The sequence below is a fragment of the Scyliorhinus torazame genome, chromosome 3 (genome assembly GCF_047496885.1).
Source record: "Scyliorhinus torazame isolate Kashiwa2021f chromosome 3, sScyTor2.1, whole genome shotgun sequence".
Taxonomy (NCBI): domain Eukaryota; kingdom Metazoa; phylum Chordata; class Chondrichthyes; order Carcharhiniformes; family Scyliorhinidae; genus Scyliorhinus; species Scyliorhinus torazame.
In genome coordinates this window covers 263,085,985-263,110,779 of record NC_092709.1, presented here as the reverse complement: position 1 = coordinate 263,110,779, position 24,795 = coordinate 263,085,985, and the positions used below count along the sequence as shown (strand labels likewise).

The following is a 24,795-nucleotide window of genomic DNA, read 5'->3' as shown; positions in this document are numbered from 1 at the left end:
AAAACGACAGTTCCTCAACCCTTGCATCTCCTGCCTCAACTCTTAAATCTCCTGGTCCTTGTATTATCAGCTAATGGGAACAGTTATTTTTTTGTCTCCCTAAACATACCATAGCCTGGAATTGTCTGCTTCCGCAAGAGGCTTGGGAGGAAGTGAATGGGCCTGATAATCTGGTCGGTTGGTGTTTGGACTGTTACCCAACACCTTTGCTGGAAGCAAGTTCAGGGTTGCATTGTTGACCTTCCTATCCCATCTCCGCTGGAGTCCCTTAAGTGGCCCAGTTACCACCGCTGCTGCAATCTTCCCAACTCCAGTCATGCCTGCTGACATGCAGCCTACACGCCTGGCCAAACTGTGTGGGTTGTATTTCGGCTGGAGGGGGTGGGTGGGGGTGGTCCCCCGCTCATGTTAGAGATTAGTGCATGATATAGGGACCCTAATCTATGCATGACCGAGGACATAGATGTGAGACAGGGGCTGGATGCTGTCAGCCACGCCCCTTCCCTTGCTGCTGTCCTCCACAACCCCCCTCTCCCATGAGCCCCTTCTACCCCATGGGACCCGCACACCCAACAGCACTTATCTTTCTCCTGGATGTCTCCTCAATCCTGGTATCCTGGGGGGTTGTTCTTCCAACAGCAGCCTCGGCTTACTCCGAGGCGGAGCTGAGCGCAGGAACCGCTGGCCTCTGATTGTCCTGCCTTGTGTTCACGTCATCACCTTCTCTATATCCCTCATCATCTAAGGAGTACTGGCTCCGGTTCCCCTATCTTTCCCTTTTCATGGAATGCAGAGAACACCCCATCCTTCAAGATCACCCATTATTCTGTTACAGTATTTCTTGTCTATCTTTCAGTTCATTTTACTCTGGCTGGTGTAGCCATCTAAGATGGCCACCTGCAAAGGACCATGGGAATTATGGCCAACCCAGGACCCAGACAGATACAGAGACTATGTGTATTTGAAACACAGGTAACCAGACCTGATCAAAACCCCCTGCTCATTTGCATTTTAATGGCCCATTTTCCCAGGACAATAGAACTCCAATCAAGCAACCGGTACAGCCACAGACTGATCGGCACCACTCCCCTTACTCAGAAAGCCCAACTGCCAAGGTCAATGACCGCTAAGGACCCGCCCAGCTACCAAAGCACCCGCCCCTTTATTGGCCGAAATCGAAGAGAGTAATCAGAGCCCTGTCGAACTGTTGGGTCCAAGGTTAAGGACCGCCCCAAAGAGCACAAAATCCCAGAGGGATAAAAGAGAGCACAGCCATGTGTTCTGTCTCTTTTGGTTCCGGCCTGTGCCAACCCAACTGTAGCAGGAACAGCCAGCCAAGTTCATGACTAACGATCGCTACTTGACGGATGAGCCCAGCAGAGACAGAGCCACTTTCTTCGAACCAGCCAAGTGAAATCCAGATAAAGGCCTTATCCATTTGCACAGAGCCGGTCGCCCTGAAGTTAAATATAGGTTATTGTAGCTGATAGGTGTAGTTTAACTCGTATAGATATTGTGTTTGCATGTCGAAATAACTCTTGTGTATGTAAGCAAACCATCTTTTGAACTAACTAACTGGTTGTGTGGTCATTTGATCAATATAAGGGAAGGCTTGTGGTTCACCAACATCATTAATATTAACAACAGTATCGGCGACGCTGTTGGGATTGAAACGGGCGACACTGGTTCTCCTCTTGTCCCATTGAAGCTAGCACCCTTCCAATTTAGAAGTGTGAAATCTTGCTTGTTTCTTGTTTTGGGGTTCCCATCATAGAGACAAAAATATAACAAAGTTATTTTAGCAAATCAACTCAAGTCACAAAGCCGAGGACTTTGGCCCTTAAATATTGAGTGATTGCAATCACTCCTATCTCAGGTGGCTTCACTTGATTGCATGCAGCAGAGGGATTGTCTCACTATTTGGTGAGTGAATGGAGATTCAGCAGGTCAATGTCCTTTTCATGTTGATTTCACACGTGCTGCTTGTTTATTCCACAGCTTCTTCCACGAGCAGATCTTTGAATTTTGGTTTTAGAATTCGAGTCACTGGGTATTCCTTTTAGGGAACAAATAGTTTCTGTCTTTTAATCAATAAACTTATTTGTCAATTACTTATTTGTCAATTGCTTATTTGTCGATGTACTTTGTCGATTATTCTTTTTGCCTATTGTGTACTTCCCCTTGGCTGCAGAAAAATATTTTCACTGTTTTTCGGTACATGTGACAATAAATCAATTAATTTATATTTTTGTCAGTTTGGTTTTGAATTACAGTAATACATTAGACCATAAGACATAGGAGCAGAATTAGGCCACTCGGCCCATCGAGTCTGCTCCACCATTCAATCATGGCTGATATGTTTCTCATCCCCATTCTCCTGCCTTCTCCCCATAACCCCTGATCCCCTTATTAATCAAGAACCTATCTATCTCTGTCTTAAAGACACTCAGTGATTTGGCCTCCACAGCCTTCTGTCACAAAGAGTTCCACAGATTCATCACCCTCTGGCTGAAGAAATTCCTCCTCGTCTCTGTTTTAAAGGATCGTCCCTTTAGTCTGAGATGGTGTCCTCTGCTTCTAGTTTTTCCTACAAGTGGAAACATCCTCTCCACGTCCACTCTATCCAGGCCTTGCAGTATCCTGTAAGTTTCAATAAGATCCCCCCATATCCTCCTAAACTCCAATGAGTACAGGCCCAGAGCCCTCAACCGTTCCTCATCTGCAAGAACTGCACTGTTGGACTGTTGCAAAGATCACCCAGGTTGTTTTTCTGCACTTATTATTTTTTCCACTTTAGCACAAAGTGATTGAAGTTTAAGAAATGAGTTCATGCTGTTTGTAGAAACGGCTGAAAATGGATTATTAATGGTCCATGGAACAAGTCAGTAATTGTGGGCCACTTTGTGTAAAGCATGATTCTTAACAGCCTTACTCAAAAATCCTTAACGACAAAGGTTTAAGAATATTATCAGGCAGGAGGTTTGCTAATACAGATGCAGCTGAATGTGAAACACACTGGGGAAAATCTGAACAAACATGCTTCTGGATACTGTCATTTACATCTCTGAATCCAATATCCAGCTGGGGATTTCTTAGCTGTTACAACACTGGCTGTATGCCCACCAGCAATGTGCAGGATTGATTAGAACTTTAATTAACCTTCTCTCAAATTATAGAACGAAACAATTTCATACTAAAATGTGTTTTTTCATCGAATTTACAGTGCAGGAGGAGGCCATTTGGCCCATCGAGTCTGCTCCGGCTCTAGTAAAGAGCACCCTACTTAAGCCAGCACTCCACCCTATCCCTGTGACCCAGTAACCCCACCTAACCTTTATTGTGGACCCTAAGGGCAATTTAGCATGGCCAATCCACCCAACCTGCTCATCTTTGGACAATGGGAGGAAACCAGAGGACCCGAAGGAAACCCACGCAGACACGGGGCGAATGTGCGGACTCCACACAGGCAGTGACCCAAGTCAGGAATCGGATCTGGGACCCTGGAGTTGTGAAGCAACAGTGCTAACCACTGTGTTACCGTGCCACCCTTTCATAATGTAATTTTGTAATGTTACACGTGTCGTGATCTCTGTATGTGTTAATACATGTTCAGTGAATGCAAAGTATGTACAGACAGATGATCACGAGATGGCAACACTAACAGGAGTTATATAAGGAGTTTCCCGCTCTTTCTTTCGTTAGTGTCTGTGGAGATCAGCTAGAGTGAAGACGTGATCAGATCAGAGTGTAGTGTATTATCATAATTGTTAATTTAATCTAAACTTACTTATTTGTTTTACTAGTCTAGTATTAAAGTGAAAGAACTCACAAGTTTATTATATATTACTCAATAAATAATTTGGCATCATCTGGAAGACTTCGACTATTTCTCATCAGAATTCAATACAACTCGGCAAGACAAAAGAGTAATATTTATATTACAATTCAGTAATATAACACACAGTTTCACTTCTAAAATAATAACCTTGGGCGGGATTCTCCGTCCCGCCAGACCCGTTTTCCTGCGCAGTGTGCTCCCGCCGGCAGTGGGATCTCTGTCCCTGCAGCCAGGCAATGGGGTTTCCTATTGTGGCCACCCCCACGCCATTAAGGAACCCACGGGTATGGATGTGCTGCCAGTGAAGCGGAGGATCCCGCTGAGGGAGAATCCCGCAGCTTATCATCTTCAACCACTTAAACTGACATTGGTTTCTATTTGAAAATTAAGATAGCCAGATTTTTACAGATCTATTCTAGCCAAGAGGTATCAGCCCTGGATTGGGGGTGACACTCCCACCTCTAAGTCAGAAGCTGGTGGGTTGAAATCCCACTCCTGAAATTTAAGCATATAATCTAGACTGCTATTTCTGAGCACTACTGAGGGAATGCTGCATTATTGGAGATGCTGCCTTTTTGGATGAGATGTTAATCAGAGAGGGGGCTGAATTTTCCAGTTCGAGTCATGAGCCTGGACATGGGCGATTTTCCTGGACGAGTCTCATTCCAATTAGAGGAAGCAGGTGGCTTAGCTGAGAACATAGGAGGGCCAATAAGAGCATGTAAAGTAGTAATGGACAACCTAGGCTAGTGGGTGGTCCACATTAATAACCCTCCTTCTTCTCAGTGAGCCGTAAGATTGAAATCAGGCTCCTTCACTAACCATGACCCATGATTCAGATTAAATGTGTTTAATACATCCCAAATATTTCATAATGAGTTTTCGAAAATGCTTACTCATTCTTTTATTATTAAAGTAAGAAAAGTAAAGTCATCATAGCCCAGATAACCATAGGCTTTACCATTTGAGGGGGCGAGCTGACTGATGATGATTTAACCTGAGGGTCACCACTCCTCAGGTGAGGGACAAGGTTGAGAAGGCGGAGCCTTCATGAATAATCTTGATAGAACTGTCATCCATGTCAAATGGTAAAAACGGCTCTCACCGTCAATGTTGTGTGCAATCAGCATGCACCTCACTTCAGTTGCCTTTTCTTAACATGCGTATCACTTCAGTGGTAGGGAAAAAACTACGTGGATATAAATCAGCAGAATGTGTTAACCCTGCGGATGGGCAAGTCAACAAAATGTCTTGTGGGCCACACTCAGAACCCCGATGGGCCACATGTAGTCCCTGGGCCACAGGTTACCCATCACTGGTCTAAAGTGGCAGATTCACTGTCAATGCTACGTTCTACTGAGGTGAATGGAGGAGAAGGTGGCAGAAGATGGAGGCACCACCCTGCTGATGGGACTGGCAGCCAATCCCTGATGCCCACAGTCTCCAGTGAATCTATCTGTGGGTGACCTATAAACACTTTTGAGCATTTGCCTGCAGAGGTGCTGAGGATTTCTGATTTTGTTGTTTAAAATGACCACAACCTGTGAATCTCACGATTCTCTGACCTCTCCTTTTGCTCTCACCTACTGTGAGTAGAGGAGCAGTGGACAGAGTGGGGGTACCATAGCTAAACTGCCTCCACAAGTAACTTTTGTTTTTAATTTGGAGCACCCCATTCACTTTTCCAATTAAGGGGCAATTTAGCGTGGCCAATCCACCTACCCTGCACATCTTTGGGTTCTGGGGGCGAAACCCACGCAAACCCGGGGAGAATGTGCAAACGGTATGGCAGCACGGTAGCACAGTGGTTAACACAGTTGCTTCACAACACCAGGGTCACAGGTTCAATTCCCAGCTTGGGGCACAGTCTGTGCGGAGTCTGCATGTTCTCCCCGTGTCTGCGTGGGTTTCCTCCCACAGTCCAAAGATGTGCAGGTTAGGTGGATTGGCCATGCTAAATTGCCCTTAGTGTGAAAAAAAAAAGGTTAGGTAGGGTTACTGGGATAGGGTGAATGTGTGGGGCTTAAGTTGGGTGCTCTTTCTAAGAGCCGGTGCCGACACGGTGGGTCGAATGGCCTCCTTCTGCACTGTAAATTCTGTGAAACTCCACACAGACAGTGACCCAGGGCCGGGATCGAACCTGGGACTTCGGTGCTGTGAGGCAGAGTGCTAACCACTGCACCACTGTGCTGCCCTCCAGAAGTACTTTCATTGACTTCCCACTACAGCTAGACAAGTTGCAGTCACTGCTCTGAAGCAACCTCTGTTAAAGTGTGAGGGGACGGATGTCATTGTTCGTCATTTTTCTGACACCCCCACAAACCCACCTCCAAAGCATTGAGATAATTCATCCTCCATACCTGGACTGACAGATGGATGTAAAAGATTCAATGCCACTATTTGAAGAACAGTCTGGCTAACATATATCCCTCAAACAACAACTAGATCAAATTATCTGGTGACTTATTGCATTGCTGTTTGTGGGACATTGCTTGGTGCAAATTTGCAGCTGTTTTAATTGCCCCGTATTACAAGGACTATTCGTACAAAGTAAATCATTGACTTGGTTGCATTTTATGATGTCTTGAGGCCATGAACAGTGCAAGGTAAATGCCAGTTTTTCATTCTGGGTGTGCTTGAATTGATCTACCGCACATTAGATTCTTGTATGCTGACGATTCCTAATTGTCTCTTTGTAGATCACTATCAAGAACAATAAGGTTGTGAACAAATAGTCAAGTTAGCCAATGGAAACCATGCCACAAGTGAACAGTTACCTGTTATCCTTGCGTCCTGTACAATAATGTATTCTGTTCGGTTCATGCTGTATTTAATTACACACTGGTTCATGTGGAATTCCACAAAATGATAAATTAAATAATGCTCCATGGAAAAAAAATCCTGATTTGTGCTTGGACAATTAAAGATGGGATAATTTTAAAACTAAAATGGATTCTATTCCAAAAGAACTCTGAAGATAAGTGTATTTATTCCAGGTTTTAAGATTAATCATAATAATTATTAGAAGAAGTGTACCAAACAATTTCCACATCTTTACAGTTTTATGTATCAAGGAGTGCCTGGTTCATTTTGTAGGTGATTAAGTTGCAATATTTAGTCACATAAAAAAGTAAGAAATAGGATATTTGACCATTGAGCCAGCTCTGCCATTCAATCTCATGTGGCCTTAACTCTACTTTCCTGGCTGTCCCCCCCCCCCCCCCCCCCCCGCCCCCACTCCACATAATCCTTGACTGACCTATCAATCAAAAGTCTGTCTAGCTCAGCCTTGAATATATTCGATGATCCAGCCTCCACTGTCTGCTTGGGAAGAGAATTCCAAACATAGCCACCTCCTGAGAGAAGAAAAAGCTCCTCATAAATCAGAGACTTCTCAAGCTGTGCTCTTGAGTTCTTGATTCTCCAATGAGAGGAAACATCCTCTCAGCTTCTACCCTGTCAAGTCCCCTCAGAATTTTATATATTTCAATAAGGAACAGCTCTCATCCTTCCTAACTCTAATGAGTAGAGGCCCAGCCTGTTGTATCTTTCCTCATAAAACAACCCCTTCATCCCAGCAATCAGCCCAGTCAACATAAAAAGAAAATGTTCCTAATTATGGAGTAAGTGCCCTTCATTCTCCATTGTGCCATCTCAATACTAGTAAGCTTTAAATTTTATAGCATGCTTAAAAAAGATATCGAAGGAATAATTTTCAACAGTAATAGAATTATCACCAGTAGTTCAATTAAATCCTGTAAGACTTTAAAACTTGTCCCTCCCTTGCATTTGAATTATTTAGATTTAATAATATTCTGGGGTATTTTTGGAAGAAGAGAATATTTTAGCATCATTTGTCCTCTCCCTTTGTTTGAAACTTGTTGAGATGGATGACTTCCTCGCAAATGTTTGCTGATACGACTCTGAAAATTGGCACCATGCAAGCATGAGAGATCCTTCTCCTGCTCAACTTTCTCTTGCTCAACTTTCTCTTGCTCATACCTTGAGGAGACCTCTTGTCATTCAGTCAGTAGCTCCCCCACAAGCATTAATTAGGAATTTAGCATGTGGTCTTTCTTTATTTATCCATGGGATGTGGGTGCTGCTGGCCCATCCCTAATTTCCCTTGAACTGAGTGGCTTGCTCAGACATTTCAGATGGCAGTGAAGAATCAACCACATTGTTGTTGGTCTACAATCACATGTTGGCCAGACCAGGTAAGGATGGCAGATTTCCTTCCTTAAAGGACACTACTGCTGTGGTGGTATTCGAACCTGGATCCCCAGAACATTACCCTGGGTCTCTGGATTGCTAATCCTCTGAAAATACAACTATGCCAATGCTTCCTCTAATCTTGAGAAAGAACGTACAGCATGCGGCACAAAGTTTTATTTAACAAATTCTAAACAGTTTTCTTATGCTATAATAATATTCTACAAGACATTCCATGCTACAATCAAATGCATTAATAAAACACTCAGTGGATATGGTGCCAATTTATGCCAATCCATCAAAGTTAGATGTAAGATATTTTGTTGTAAGAAATTTTGAGCTGGATTTTCATTTAGGGGCTACAGCCCAATGTCAGGATCAAATCAGAGTCCTGACACTGCACCACGGTGGAAATAGGCATCAAAACAATTTTTTAGGATTGGCCAAATAATGGTCAGACAGTGCGCTCACCATCCAATTAATAATGGTGGTGTGGCTGCTGATGGTGGAAGGCTATGAGGAGGCCCTCCAGCATTGAGGGGATGGCAATTTGTTGATGCAGGTAAGAGAGAGCACCTCCATCTCTCAGTGCATTTTACAAACTATAAAAAAGAAAGGCCATGGCAGCTAGGCCATTATCGTGGAGGGGAAGACTCTTGGCCTGCAGCTGCAGTGGTGGCCATTTTTTTCATGGACAATGCAGGAGGGCGATGGGAGCTTAAAATTCATCCTGGAGCACTCCCTACCCAACACCTCACCTCCCCCACACCACCACCACCCACTCTCCCTCCCCATTTCCTCAGCCCACCTCCAATCTCTAGCCTGCCACCCGGGAGGCCAGGTCCAGATGCCATGGGGCCTGAGTGAAGAATTCCAGTTCTCCAACTATAATGACTTCTTGTCTTCCTGCCCTCGTAATCCCTTCTCCCTCTATCAAGACTCAGCTTGACAGCAATCCTACTAACTGCTTTGGTCAATCCATGTGGTTCAAGCTCCACATTCTCACCACTTTTTAAAGTCACTATGTTGAGGAAACTATATAATAAATAAACAGAAGAAATGAGAAAACAGCCTAATTTGGTCAGTTCCATCTGTTATAGTCAACAGGTTAGGCAACACAGTTATTACCTAGGATCATGGCTGGCTGCACATGAACTGAGCAAAACAGGAAGTTTTATTGTTTTTGGTGCAGTTGTGCTTCGATTGATGCCTGAAAATCTTAATTATGCTCCTCGCACAATGATTTTAATCATCACATTGACGAATAAATAACGGTTGTGTAGAATATCAGTTGTATTAAGTGAGAAAACAAAATACTTCCTAAGTAACAAAGTCTAAGTGGTGCAAAGTTTTCCCCTCCCCACATACTTTACATAGTAATGTTAACGAGGCTATGAGAAAAATGCAGAATAATTTAACAATTTCCACTGTCCAGTGAGGGGCTTTCAGGGTAAACAGCATTCGATTATTTCTTAAGTATTCATTTTTCTTCTCTTCCCTCTTTCTTGCCCCTTTGCACCATACCTGATTATAAAGACAGAAGGATTTTCCTGTTTGTGCAGCTGCATTACCACATCTTGTATCAGGTCTGACTGAATCTCAGATCCAATGTTTCACACACCATTTCTCCTGCTGTCACGCCTTGTCATCACCAGGCAATGTTGTTAGTGACTCTGCATTTGCATCAGAAGTTTACAAACTCAATCATTTGTTGCTGAGGTTACTGGCATGTGGTTTAGGCTGTACTTTCTTGTTGATCCGCTGCTGAGGCTCTAAGCTCTGGAATTCCTTCCTTTGACTCCATAGAATCCCTACAGTGCAGAAGGAAGGCATTCAGCCCATCATGTCTGCACTGCTCCTCTGAAAGAGCCCCTCCACGTAGGCCCACTCCCCTGCCCTGCCCCCCAAACCCTGTAATACTTCCTAAGCTGCATATTTTTGACACACTAAGGGGCAATTTAGCATGGCTAATCCACCTAACCTGCACATCCTTTTGACTGTGGGAGGAAACAGGAGCACCTGGAGGAAACCCACGCAGACACGGGGAGAACGGGCAGACTCCGCACAGTCAACCCAAGGCTGGAATTGAACCTGGGTCCCTAGTGCCATGAGGCAACAGTGCTAACCACTGTGCAACTGTGCCACCCTCAGCTTCTTTGATTTCTACTACTCTCTCACCTTCTTTGAGATCAAATTTGATCCTAAAAGTAACTTTTATCGTGGTACTGAACTGCGAATGCATGATTGAAAGACAAATATTACAATGGAACTCAAACCATTCTATAATAAAAAGTCCCTGTGATTAACTGCAGAATTATATCACTTGGATTTATACCTGGCTTCCCCTCACATACCTCCCACTTTCTCACACCCAGCTTCCCGCAAGCACTCTCATTCATCCAATTTCTCCATCTCTGCCAGATAATGCAATCTTCTATAACGGCACTTCCAGTATGCCTTCCTTTTTCTCAGCCGAGGATTATTCCCACCATGGTTAATCGGGTTCTTGACTCTGTCTGTTCCATTTCCTGCGCATCTGCTCTCACCCATCCCCCATTCAGAGGTCACAATTTGACACCACGTGTCTGTACCTTCTCACAGCGCCCGCCGTGCAAGCGGAGGAAATGCAACAGCTGCTCTTTTACCTTCTCCGCTCTCACCATCCAAGACCCCAAGCATTCCTTCCAATGACGTCAACGTGCGGTTTACTTGTATCTCTTTCTATTTAGTTACTGCATTCACTGCTTACTCTGTGGTCTGTTCTACACTGGAGATATCAAACACAGATTGAATGATTGCTTTGCAAACCATCTCCATTTACACCTCAAGAATGACCCCAAGCTTCTGGTGGCCTGTCATTTTAATTCTTCACTCCACTCCCACTCTGCTCGGCTTCCTACTCAGTTCTAATGAAGATCAACACAAGCTGAAGGAACAATACCTTGGCCGGGATTTTTGGGTCCCACCCGTGGCAGGAATCATCACTGGCGGGACAGAAAATTTGACAGACCAGCCAAAGGTCCATTGACTTTGGGTGGGAATGTCCAGTTCCGCTGTGAGTGGGACTGGAAAATTCCAACCCTTATCTTTCAAATGGGCATTTTACAGTCTTCTGGACTTAACTCTGAGTTCAACAACTTTAGATCAGAAACACTGCCCCTTTTTTTGAATGGGAGTTGCTGGTGTTGACTTTACTTATCCCATTTACACCTCCCAAGAAACATTGGGCGGAGAATAGCTCCCGATGCTGAAATTGCAGCTGGCGCTGGTTTGGTGCCGAATTGCGATGCTCCGCCCCCTCCAAATCGGCATCATTGCGACACGTGCACCGCGCGTAGTTGCAACCGCGTTCGCATCTCATTATCAGCCCCACCACAATGCTCCGCCTCCAATGGGCCATGTTCCCGATGGCACAGGCCACATGTGGTCTCAATAGACAAGCACCTGGCGTGGTGGCTGCGGAGAGCGAGAGGGCATATGGACAGTATCCAGCACCACCATACTTCGCTGACAGTCATGCCGCAGGCCTGGGGGCTTCTGCAAGGGCTGGGGGGAGTAGTGGGGGGGGGCCAGGAGGTGGGCTGTGGAATCGGGGTGGACAGGTACATGGTCCAACACAACCGGCGCCATCTTTTTGGGCACAATTGGTGCGTGTGTTGGAGGTGTAAGCAAACGTGCGTCTATAGCTTGATAGCCCTGCGCATATCCAACACGGACCCAGCGATTCTCCCACCATTTTTCGAATGTTTCACGAAGCGCCGGTGCTAACCCCACACCGATAGCAGAATCAGTGCAGGTGTGATGCTGATTATTCCGTTGTGGAACTCCATGGATCCTCCGTTGGCGTCAGCACTTAGGCGCAGGAACGGAGAATCCAGCCCCATGTTCTTTCCTTACTTGTCCCATCTCTTTTTGAACTCTCCAGTTGCACAAAGTTTTCTCGTGAAATTTTGAGCCTCTTCAACGACAAAAAATGAGTGGGCTGTGATTTATGCTGTCACTCTGGCAGGGTGGGGCCTCATAGAGCCAGCAACCGGCTCCCAAGAGATCGGGACGCCATCTTTAAAAGGACACCCCCATCAGCTGCTGTCTGACGGTCCCCATCATAGAGGTATGGGTGGTTTCCCACACAACCGACAATCCTCGCTGGCATTCGGCCCTCTCTACCGCGTCACCCACATCCACTGCTAGCATTGAACTTCCCTCCCCCCCCCCCATCAAATGGGGCTCCCACGAGGGCCCGCCTCACGCCTGGCCAAAACTGTTTTAAACCTCACAGCGAGGTTTGAAGAATTAGTGAGGGGAGGATCATTTGATGGAGGTGCTAATAATATTCAAAAAATGCAAATGCTTTAAAATAAGTTTCACGCCTTTATGGGCGTCAATCTCATGACATCACTGGCGGGGGCGGGGAAAATCGGGAAACGCGATCACTCAGGCGAGAACCATGTTCCCAGATTCTCGTCGGATTTTCTGCCCACGCCTCCAATCCCACAGGTGGCGTGTGTGGGCTCAAAACCAAGCCCACTGTCTCGCATGTTCATCCTACCAAAATGTATCACATCACACTTCTCCACTTTGAACTTCACCTGCCACCAACTTGTCCATGTCCTTTTGAAGTTCTACACTGTGATCTTCACAGTTTACAATGCTTCTAAGAAATTGTTCCCTGTACACAAAGATCCAGATCATTAATATATGTCAGGAAAAGCAAGGGTCTCAATACCAACCCCTGGGGAACTCCATGACCAACCTTCCTCCAGCCTGAAAATTATCCATTGACCCTTATGCTCTGCTTCCTGTTATTCAGCCAATTTGTACCCACTGGCATTTTCTGAAGGTGGACAAACTTTATTATTGCCTGTCACTCAGCACTGACTAGTCACAGGTAAAGACATAAAAACGTACATACGAACATAATAATTTGCATTTATTAAGCGCCGGGCATGACCTCAAGATATTTTCAAAGCACGTTGCAGCCAATGAAGTGCAGCACTATTTGCTGTCAATATGGCAACAGGTTATAACATCTGACTTGATTGCGATAACCGTCAGTTACTAAACTCACAATGGGGTAATTCTATGAAGTCTTGATGCCATTATAACAACCCTGTGAGTGTTCTGGAGAATCATTTGATTACTTATAAGAGCCATTATAAGTATAAGAAAAATGGAATTATAATGAATATTCAGGTGAGGTCCAGACAAAGGCTATTCCAAGTTTTGATGATTGTAATTTTGGCACTATATAACTGTGTTAAGTTTGCAGTTGTTCCTGAGACCAGGGAAGGTGTCAGGCCCTTCTCTACATCTGAAAACCAAGTGAGATGAGGTGACGTTTTCAGTGCTTTAACAACACTTTGACTTTCAGGTTCAGGTGGCTCACTCAGGGGGCCAAGGCAGGAGTCACAGCAAGATCAGAGGAAAATTTGCTGACTGTAAAAATGTAACTTTTCTGTGGAAAGCTCGTGAACCAGGAGCGGTGTGCTCTCCTTTGTTTTGCAAAGAACGGCCTCCCCAGCCCTGGTGTTACATTACCTTCCCACAATGGGATTTCAGAAACATTGGAACCTATCAGCTGCCAACAGCCTTCTGCAGCACTACTTTTTTTGTCAGGAACCATTTCCTCAGCATTCTTGGGCTCCCAAACAATTTTTTCTCTTGTCTGCCACGTCAGAAATCATTCCTCCCAGTTTTCTGTGGGAAACTGCCCTATTTTATCCAAATGAGAATGGAGGCAAAATAGTCCAGACCTGATGCTGAGCTGCCCATTGGTGTTTATGTCCTGCACTATGCCTCTGCTACCCTCCAAATGCGTCCATAGTTAAATTCAACTGCTCTGCATTAACATCCCAACATTCAACTAACAATAGGAACATGGAAGAATTGGGTGGTACGGTAGCGCAGCGGTTAGCACTGCTGCTTCACAGCGCCAGGGACTCGGGTTCGATTCCCGGCTTGGGTCACTGTCTGTGTGGAGCGTTCTTCCTGTGTCTGAGGCGGTTTTCTCCGGATGCTCCGGTTTCCTCCCACAAGACCCGAAAGGCATGCTGTTAGGTGAATTCTCTCTCAGTGAACCTGAACAGGCCCCGGAGTGCGGCGACTAGGGGCTTTTCACAGTAACTTCATTGCAGTGTTAATGTAAGCCGACTTGTGACAATAAAGATTATTATTATTATAAGATAAGCGATAGACAAGTGAGAAAAGAGGTGTGGAAAATAGCATGACAAATCCGCCAAGGTTTGGGCTACCATCCCATCAGGTTTCAAAACAGCTCCTGAGAACTTTCAAGGTTCATTAAGGAGGTACAGCATCAAAAAAGACGACCGATTTACCAAGAAGTTCAGTGACTTTTTTAAAGTTGCTCGGACCTTGTACCACCAATTTGGGGCTTTGAATTGAAGAGCTATTCAAGCATGGAAAGGAATACATAGAGAGGTATAACAAGAAACTGTAGAGCAGAGGAAGCATTGCCAAAAAAACAACATTAAGAAGGAAGAAATGAAATGTATGCTGTGTGCAGTGTCATACAATATATACATAATTAGATCATTACCTCAAGACATCTCAACATGCTTCACAACCAATTAATTACATTTGAACACAGTCATTGTTGTAATGTATGGAAACGTGACAGACCGTTCAAGCACAATAGATGCCATGAATAAGACAAGTAATCATAAAACTTGTTTTAGTGATGGTGCCCAGGATATCAGGAGAACCCTACTGCTCTTTCTCATGGGATCTTTTATATTCATCGGAAATGGTGGGTGTAACTTTCTCATCCAAAAGATGGGACCTCTGAAAATTTAGCATGCTCTCTGCTTTGTGTATATTATATATGCGTATATGTTTTCATGTGTGTGCATATATATATATAATAAATATATGTGCGTGCATGTAGTAAGACCTGTAGTGTTCTATTTTTCCTCAGTTGCTGCTATCTTTATATATAAAGCAAAGTTACTATCTATATTACTTTGCAAAGACAAAAAAAAACCCACAATTATTCTTTCTGTATATAGTGCACTTGAACATGCTACATTTGTCAGAGATTTTCCCATATATATGGACCTTCAAAGAAAGTCTCTCAACAGACTATTTAGTTAAATACTTATCTAGATTCTTGTGTTTGTCCCCACAGGGAAGTACATGAAAAGCTAGGGAAAAGTGACTATTGACAAAAAGTGATTGTGTGGGTACACCAGCACAAATTGTGTATGGTTGGAAACAATTAATAATGACAACTACTGGCATAGAAATGGTCACTTGTACATGACTAAACACATTTGCACTTACAGGTTCAATTTACATTCTAGAGCATGCTGCTTGCACCTCAACAAACTGGTGCGATTAAAGAGTGGAAAAACTATATACAAAGATCCTGTCAGACTGTTTTATTCTCTTTAGATGTCAGACTATCTTTGAATACAGCATTCAACAAGATAGCTTGATATCTGAGTACTTTAAACCTCTTGTTAAAATGTACTGAAAATACAAAAATATAATTGGAAACACATTAAACATGAAAGATTTTCATTCCTTTTCTTTTGAAAATATCTTGACATTGTAAGTTAACAACTAGCTGCTGAAAGTAGATTTCTGAGATTGCAGAGGCAAATACACAAAATTAATTTGTTCTTCCTTGTACGGTTGTTAAATCAACTAACCTTTCCTGTCTTTAGAGCAAATCGTCTTACCTTTGTGTTTTTCTTTATGCTCAGGATCTGGGTTTTTATCACATGCACCAGTTGTTAAAAGCTGGGCCAATATCAGAAGCAATAATCTGTCCATTATAAGAGGTGTTCTACGATTTTGACTTAATGTTAAAAGCCTCGAGTGAGCTCACAGCCAACTCTTCTAGTTCCTCAAATCTATTCTGTTAATTTGTGACACTAACATCAAGAACTGCAGTACGCACTCTTCTGAAGGTCTGCTTCAATGGCTCTGCCTCCTCTAAAGCTTTCTGTTTTAAACGTCAAGTCAAATGGCATGCTGTATTAAATACCTACCAACAATTAAAGGTGATAGTCAGTCCTTGTGTCCACATTGCACTATTTTGCCAGACAAAAAATAAGCCTTTGCAGGAGAGTTATAGCGTGTAATGTGATTCCACGTGCTGTTCAACACTGATAGAGTGGTGGGAACAAAGTGTAGGATTAAAGGTGATTTTCTGGTACAGGGTGTCGTAAAGAGGAACAGCAGACTTTCTTGTCCTGCTAATTAATTTCATTTATATTTTTAAAATTAATGAATGTGTTGCAAAAGAAATGTCATTACAATTAGTTTGATAACATATTATTTGATTAATTTCAATGTTAAAAAAAAATCTGAATCATTAGAGGCAGGATTGTATGTCCCGCCAGACCCCTTTTCTAGTGCGGCATGTGGGCTCCTCATTCCTCATTCTAGCTGGCAGTGGGCTCCTCATTCCTGACAGCCGGCCATTGGGGTTTCCCATTGTGGCCACCCCCACGCCATCAGGAAATCCACGGGAGTGAGTGCGATACAGGCGAAGTGGAGGATCCTGCCGACTGAGAATTCTGCCCCAGATCTTTAGGGGAGATGGTGGTGCAGTGATATTGTCACTGTGCTCATAATCCAGAGACCCAGGGTAATGCTCCTGGAATCTGGGTTTGGATCCCACAATGACAAGGGCAGCACGGTAGCACAGTGGCTAGCTCAGTTGCTTCACAGCTCCAAGGTCCCAGGTTCGATTCCCGGCTTGGGTCACTGTCTGTGCGGAGTCTGCACGTTTGCCCCGTGTGTGCGTGGGTTTCCTCCGGGTGCTCCGGTTTCCTCCCACAGTTCAAAGATGTGCGGGTTAGGTGGATTGGCAATGCTAAATTGCCCTTTAGTGTCCAAAAAGGTTGGATGGGGTTACTGGATTACAGGGATAGGGTGGAGGTGTGGGCTTGGGGCGGGTACTCTTTCCAAGGGCCAGTGCAGACTCGATGGGCCGAATGGCCTCCTTCTGCACTGTAAATTATAGAATGACGACATATGGTGAAATTTGATTTCTATAGAAATCTGGGATTAAAGTCTAATGATGATCGTGAGACCATTGTCGGTTGTCATAAAAACCCATCTGGTTCACTAATGTCCTTTAGGAAAGATAATCTGCCAGCCTGACCTTACATGTGACTCCAGACCCACAGCAATGTGGGTGACTCTTAAATGCCCTCTGAGATGGCCTCAGTTCAAGGGCAATTAGGGATGGGCAATAAATACTACCTCAGGCAGCAATGCCCCCATGTGATGAATAATAATACAAAATGGAAAGGGATCGAAAATAGAGACACCAAGCCAAGGATGGAGTGAATAAGAGACGAGAAACTTGGTGAAAAGGTGAGTTGTGTGTAAATCTTTTTAACAAGAATAAAGCATTGGAAAGAAATAGGACCTAACAGAGGAGTGGCAGAAAACCGAGCTGAGAGCTTGTCCAGTAATGGTGAGACAGAGGAGGGGGGACTCACAGAGGACCAGCACCTGAGGATTAAAGAGTACCAAAGGAGTAGGTTGTTGTAATAGCACAAGTTAAAGGTAGTCAAGTTTTTGGCAAGTTACAATTTATGAAGAATGTAAATAAGAAAGGAAAGCATTGGAAGATTGAGATGTAGAATGACTTAATGGTTAATGGTTTCGAGTAGCTGAGGTGATGCTGGAAATGAACGTTTGCAGATAGATTGCCTGAGTGGGGGAGTAGCATATAGCATTGGAAGCTTAGGTCTGGGATGAACAGAGTGCTAATATATTTCATGATGTGAAGATGCTGGCGTTGGACTGGGGTGAGCACAGTAAGAAGTGTTACAACACCAGGTTAAAGTCCAACAGGTTTGTTTCGAATCACTAGCTTTCGGAGCACTGCTCCTTCCTCAGATGAATGAAGAGGTGGGTTCCAGAAACATATATATAGACAAAGTCAAAGATGCAAGACAATACTTTGAATGCGAGTCTTTGCAGCTAATTAAGTCTTTACAGGTCCACTCGGAGCAACTGGAGAGAGGGATTACAGGTTAAAGACGTGTGAATTGTCCCAAGCCACAACAGTTGGTAGGATTTTGTAAGGCCAGGCCAGATGGCGGGGGGATGAATGTAATGAGACATGAATCCAAGGTCCCGGTTGAGGCCGTACTCATGTGTGCGGAACTTGGCTATATGTTTCTGCTCGGCGATTCTGCATCGTCGCGCGTCCTGAAGGCCGCCTTGGAGAACGCTTACCCGAAGATCAGAGGCTGAATGCCCTTGATTGCTGAAGTGTTCCCCGACAGGAAGGGAACATTCCTGCCTGGTGATTGTCGCGCGATGTCTGTTCATCTGTTGTCGCAGCGTCCGCATGGTCTCGTCAATGTACCACGCTTCGGGACATCCTTTCCTGCAGCATATGAGGTAGACAACGTTGGCCGAGTCACACAGGTATGTACCACGTACCTGGTGGGTGATGTGCTTACGTGTAATGGTGGTACCCATGTCGATGATCTGACATGTCAGGCAGAGATTGCCATGGCAGGGTTTTGTGGTGTCGTGGTCACTGTTCTGAAGGCTGGGTAGTTTGCTGGGTTTGTTTGAGACAGCGCGGTTGTTTAAAGGCAAGTAGTGGAGGTGTGGGGGTGACCTTGACAAGATGTTCGTCTTCATCGATGATGTGTTGAAGGCTACGAAGAAGATGTTGTAGTTTCTCCGCTCCGGGGAAGTACTGGGCGACGAAGGGTACTCTGTCGGTTGTGTCCCATGTTTGTCTTCTGAGGAGGTCGGTGCGGTTTTTTGCTGTGGCGCGTTGGAACTGTCGATCGATGAGTCGAGCGCCATATCCCATTCGTACGAGGGCATCTTTCAGCGCCTGTAGATGTCTGTTACGCCCTTCCTTGCCTGAGCAGATCCTGTTTATACAGAGAGCTTGCCCATAGGGGATGGCATTTTTAATGTGTTTAGGGTGGAAGCTGGTGAAGTGGAGCATCGTGAGGTTATCCGTGGACTTGCGGTAAAGCGAAGTGCTGAGATAACCGTCCTTGATGGAGATGAGTGTATCCAAGAATGCAACCGATTCTGGAGAGTAGTCCATGGTGGGTCTGATTGTGGGATGGAGCTTATTGATGTCATTGTGCAGTCGTTTCAGTGATTCTTCGCCGTGTGTCCAAAGGAAAAAAATGTCATCGATGTATCTGGTGTATTATGTCAATTGAAGGTCTTGTGCAGTGAGGAGGTCTTGTTCAAACTTGTGCATGAAGATGTTGGCATACTGAGGTGCGAATTTGGTCCCCATGGCTGTTCTGTGTGTCTGGATGAAGAACTTGTTGTCGAAGGTGAAAATGTTGTGATCCAGAATGAAACGGATGAGTTTCAGAATTGCGTCTGGAAATTGGCAACTGTCGGTGTTGAGTACTGAGGCTGTTGCAGAAATGCCGTCACCATAGGGATGCTGGTGTAGAGTGCCAAGACGTCTATTGTGATGAGGAATGTTCCGGGTTCAACTGGTCCATGGGTGCTGAGTTTCTGTAAGAAGTCCGTCGTATCGTGACAGAAGCTGGGCGTTCCTTGTACGATGGGTTTCAAGATGCCCTCGATGTAGCCAGGGTCCCATTGCCTGATACGATAGAACGGCCTGCTGTGTTGGCCTTGTGTATTTTCGGGAGGCAGTAGAGATCTCCAATGTGCGGAGTACATGGGATGAGAGCATGTAGGGTGCTCTGAAATGAAAAATGAAAATGAAAATTGCTTATTGTCACAAGTAGGCTTCAAATGAAGTTACTGTGAAAAGCCCCTAGTCGCCACATTCCGGTGTCTGTTTGGGGAGGCTGGTACCGGAATTGAACCGTGCTGCTGGCCTGCCTTGGTCTGCTTTCAAAGCCAGTGATTTAGCCCTGTGCTAAACCAGCCCCTGAAGGTCTGGATCCAAGGTTTTGATCAGTCTGTTGAGTTGGCGGGTGTGTTCCTTGGTTGGACCTGCGGGTAACTGTCTGTAGTGTTCCTGGTTGTTGAGTTGTTGGTACACTTCTTTGCAGTAGTCCATTCTGTTTAGTATGACGGTGGCCCCTCCTTTGTCTGCTGGTTTGATGACGATGTTGCGGTTGGTCTTGAGAGCGCGGATGCGTTGCGTTGCGCTTGGGAGACGTTTGGGGCTGTCTTATGAATGCGACTGATGAATCTGGAACCCACCTCTTCATTCACCTGAGGAAGGAGCAGTGCTCCGAAAGCTAGTGATTCAAAACAAACCTGTTGGACTTTAACCTGGTGTTTAAGACTTCTTACTGTAATATATTTCATGGTTTAAGCAACTTGAGCACGCTGAAGGAAATGGATTCAGGGGCAATGGCATGACATTTATTGCATGTATCTCAAATAATACTGTTGTAGCTTCTCCTTTTGTGCAACTGGTTTTCCATCCTGCTGCCATCTTTAATTAGCCGCTGCTTTAATATCTGGCTAAGGTGCTCACCTGACTCAGGCAGGGACCTCATGAATAAATTAGGCATTATTACACAAATCCACAGGTGTACTCCTCCAAGGCCTACAAGAATAAAGCAATCCTCTGTTCCATTGGTTGGAGAACATTTCTAAAGAGTTCTTGCTGTTGGACATCAGTCCAGACTAGTGTTTGGACAAGGGCATGGCAGGTGTGAGCAGCGCAAAATCAGAGAAATAAATCAAAAGAAAGGAAAGTGTAAGAATGTGCTCCAAGGTAAAATAATGCGGATTGAGGGTGAAATAGGTTGAGAATATTTTTGCACGATTGGGAAATCTGAAGGGTTTCTGCATTTCTATTAACCGGTAAGGCCATCAGACAATATCCAGAACTCTGTTGTCTATGACAGGCGATGGGCGGGATTCGCCACTCCCGCGCTGAAGTGCCCACGCCGTCATGAACGTCGTTGACGGCGCGAAACGGCCCCGAACCCGACCGATTCAGGCCCCGACAATGGGCTAGGATCGGGGCCGCGTCATCTACACGCGTGGGCACCGATCGCGGGCCATGCCACATTTGAGGTACCCCCTGGTGCAGGATCCCCCCCCCGCAGGCCGCCCCCCCAGCGTTCCGGCGCTGTTCCCGACGGCAGCGACCAGGTGTGGACGGCGGCGGGGGGGAACCCGCCGTTTTGGCCTGGCCGCTCGGCCCATCCGGGCCTGCGAATAGCGGGGGTGCCGGAGAATCGCCATTTTGGGTGTCTCCGGCGATTCACCGGCCTGCGGCCCGCGGAACCCGACAGGGCCGTTCCCGCCGCTTGGGAGAATCGCGGGAGGGCGTCGGACCGGCGTCCCGGGAAATTTTGGCGGCCCAGGCGATTCTCCTAACCGGCGCGGGAGTGGAGAATCTCGCCCAATATGTCCCAAGCTGCAGGCATTAGGTCTGACTGAGCTAAATCTGCTCTGACTGAGCTATGTTCCAGTGTATCTGGATTGAGGCAGATTTTGTTGGCAGCCCTGTTTGTAGTACAAGATTGGCATGCAACTCAATTCAATAAGTGAAAGAAGGTCAACCAAATTGCTCACAGCAGCATCTAACAGAATCTCCAGTGTGAGTCCTGACGTACAATCATATTAAGCTTTGGCCTGAATGGCAGATGGAGGGAGTACAGTTAAATTTGTTTGTGTATCTCACCCTGATTGTCCATATATAGCACTTTCCAAAAAGCTTCACCAGACCCTGATCAGGAGCATGGCCTAATGTGATATTTCCTCTCACTGCCTCAAAATAATTTCATTTTACATTTACATGGTAAATTCAATAAAATAAAAATATTCCAGATCATAATTCACTGTCTAAACAAACCTCTCCTGATTGCCCTCTGGCAACCCAGCCATGGCGCCATCCTCGTGTGAGTTAATTTTCTGCTATTCTTATGCCCCTGTCATGCACTAATGTTATCTGGCGTCTCTTGCAGGTCAATCAGTCGACCAGCCCAGCTCATCCTCTCTCCCTCTAGAGATGACAGACCTGAGCAGCTCCAAGGGAAATGTATCAAAGATGAGCACTGAAGAGGTGTCATAGCTGCTACCCACACCCTCCACCAGTGCAGATACTCACAGCTTGGTGGGAATTATTAATAGGCAGGCTTCTGGGTCACTGACTGGTGAACACCTCATAGCTGACTATCCACGGGTAGAGGCAGGGAGGTCCCAAAGAACAGCATTCAAAGGGAGACTGGAGCCCAGAACTCGGCTAAGCCCTGGAAAGTTGACTTCAGGGGCAGGATTCTCCGACCCCCCGTCGGGTCGGGGAATCGCCAGGGCTGGCGTGAATCCCGCCCCCGCCGGTTGCCGAATTCTCCGGCACCGGATATTCGGTGGGGGTGGGAATCGTGCCACGCCGGTTGCCGAATTCTCTGGCACCGGATATTCGGTGGGGGTGGGAATCGCGCCGCGCCGGTTGGTGGGCCCCTCACCCGGCGATTCTCCGGCCCGCGATGGGCCGAAGTCCCGCTGCTGGAATGCCTGTCCCGCCGGCGAGAATCAAACCACCTCTCTTATCGGCGAGACAAGGCGGCGCGGGCGGGCTCCGGGGTCCTGGCGGGGGTGCGAGGCAATCTGGCCCCAGAGGGTGCCCGCACGGTGGCCTGGCCCGCGATCGGGGCCCACCGATCCGCGGGCGGGCCTGTGCCGTGGGGGCACTCTTTTCCTTCCGCCTTCGCCATGGTCTTCACTATGGCGGAGGCGGAAGAGACCCCCTCCACTGCGCATGCGCGGGAATGCCGTGAGCGGCCCCTGAAGCGCCCGCGCATGCGCCGCACGGAAAAGTCATTTCCGCGCCAGCTGGAGGGGCACCAAAGGCCTTTCCTGCCAGCTGGCGGGGCGGAAATCAGTCCGGCGTGGGCCTAGCCCCTCAAGATGAGGGCTCGGCCCCTCAAGATGCGGAGAATTCCGCACCTTTGGGGCGGCGCGATGCCAGACTGATTCGCGCCGTTTTTGGCGCCGGTCGGTGGACATCGCGCCAATTGCGGAGAATCCCGCCCCGGATCTCACAAATGCTGGAGCTACAAAGGCAGAGCCAGGAATTTCAGGAAGGGATGTCAACAGCCCTCCTCGGATTGCAAGGCCAGCTGGAGGAGTCTGTTGCTCTTTTTAGCCTTAATTTTATCACCTCTGATTATGTCACCTTTGCTCACGAGTCGCCAGGTATCTTTCTGATACCGCCACGTGGTTCAAGCTCGAGTTATGATTAATAAGTCAGCACACAGCTTAGTAAGATTGAAATCAACGGTCATTTATTATGTACAACAATTAATGCTTCCACAATAATCCTACTATCTATATAGAAACCTATCACTACTGGCCAATACTTAACTTTAGGAAGGGCCTACCAGGTCAGGGAAACGAATGGCTTATCGAATCGGATCTGGCCCGCGGGATTCAAAAAGGCTGATACGGGTCGATGGCTAGGAGTCTTTATCGGGTAGCGATCGCTGGAGTCAGACTTACTGGGCGTCATTCACCGACCCCCCGCCGGGTCGGAGAATGGCCGTTGGCCGCCGTGAATCCCGCCCCCGCCCCAGCCGAAGTCTCCGCTCCCGGAGATTGGGCGGGGGCGGGAATCAGGCTGTGCCGGTTAGCGGGACCCCCCGCTTAATTCTCCGGCCCGGATGGGCCGAAGTCCCGCCCAGAAATTGCCTGTCCCGCCGGCGTAAATTAAACCTGGTATTTACCGGCGGGACCAGGCGGCGTGGGCGGGCTCCGGGGTCCTGGGGGGGGCACAGGGCGATCTGACCCGGGGGGTGCCCCCACGGTGGGCTGGCCCGCGATCGGGGCCCACCAATCCGCGGGCGGGCCTGTGCGGTGGGGGCACTCTTTCCCTTCCGCCTCCGCCACGGCCTCCACCATGGCGGAGGCGGAAGAGACTCTCCCCACTGCACATGCGCGGGAAACTGTCGGCGGCCGCTGACGCTCCCGCGCATGCGCCGCATTTCCGCGCCAGCTGGCAGGGCCTCAAACGCCATTTCCGCCAGCTGGCGGGGCGGAAATCCCTCCAGCGTCGGCCTAGCCCCTCAATGTTGGGGCTCGGCCCCCAAAGATGCGGAGCATTCCGCACCTTTGGGCCGGCGCGATGCCCGTCTGATTGGCGCCGTTTTTGGCACCAGTTGGCGGACATCGCGCCGTTGGGGGAGAATTTCGCCCACTGTTTCTAGTCGATATTCTTGCGAAGGTCTTGAGCAGGTGAAGAAGGGAGAGAGAGAGCGATCTGAACTTGGCCCCTCACTTTATAGGGCCCTGGGGCTTCCCGCCTCTCAGGGCGGCCCTTGACCCTGAGTCCCATGTGATTGGACTTGTTCCCAATCACTGGGTTCGATATGTCCAATAACGGGGCGATTCCTCGATCGGGGGGTGGTCGTTCACCTGTCTTTGTTTCGGCCACTGCAGGCGCCGACAGGTCTGGTCCGGCATTCAATTGCTAATATGTTGCAATTGTACCCGGGGATAGCCGATTAAACTGCAGATGTCTGGGTTGATGTGCTGCTAATAGTCTTGAGTATCGATCTGGGCCGACTTCCACAGAGCCGAATACGCTATTCTGTCTGCAGCTGTCCGTTTGTGTCCTGTTGGCTGCTTTTCCCATCAGCCTTTTCGGTTAGCCATTTTAAATCGGGTTTTGGCCAAATTAATAGGGAATCAGCCATGAGGCTACAAGTCTCATCGCATTCTGTCCGAGGAGATGGAGCCGTCACTCCGAGGCAACCAGGCCAATACTGCAAGGGTGGCGTCCGCAGTGGAGACTTAGTGCAGGATGCGCACTCCATGGTGGGGAGTGACCACTC

General features: G+C 46.9%; 1 protein-coding gene across 5 annotated transcripts in view; it reads right to left on the bottom strand.

The window, feature by feature from the left end:
• Window positions 1-16,086, bottom strand: part of ca9 (carbonic anhydrase IX) — a 259,496-nt gene extending 243,410 nt beyond the window's left edge. For 3 of the 5 annotated variants that reach the window (XM_072497193.1, XM_072497189.1, XM_072497190.1), the window contains exon 1: window positions 15,751-16,018. In XM_072497193.1, the coding sequence (XP_072353294.1) occupies window positions 15,751-15,844 (94 nt within the window). In that variant the 5' untranslated portion in view covers window positions 15,845-16,018. Of the gene's footprint in view, window positions 1-9,574; window positions 9,681-15,750; window positions 16,019-16,062 lie in introns of those variants that run through there. The other 2 variants (XM_072497192.1, XM_072497191.1) reach the window with 2 other exon arrangements.
• Between the last annotated feature and the right edge of the window lie 8,709 nt (window positions 16,087-24,795).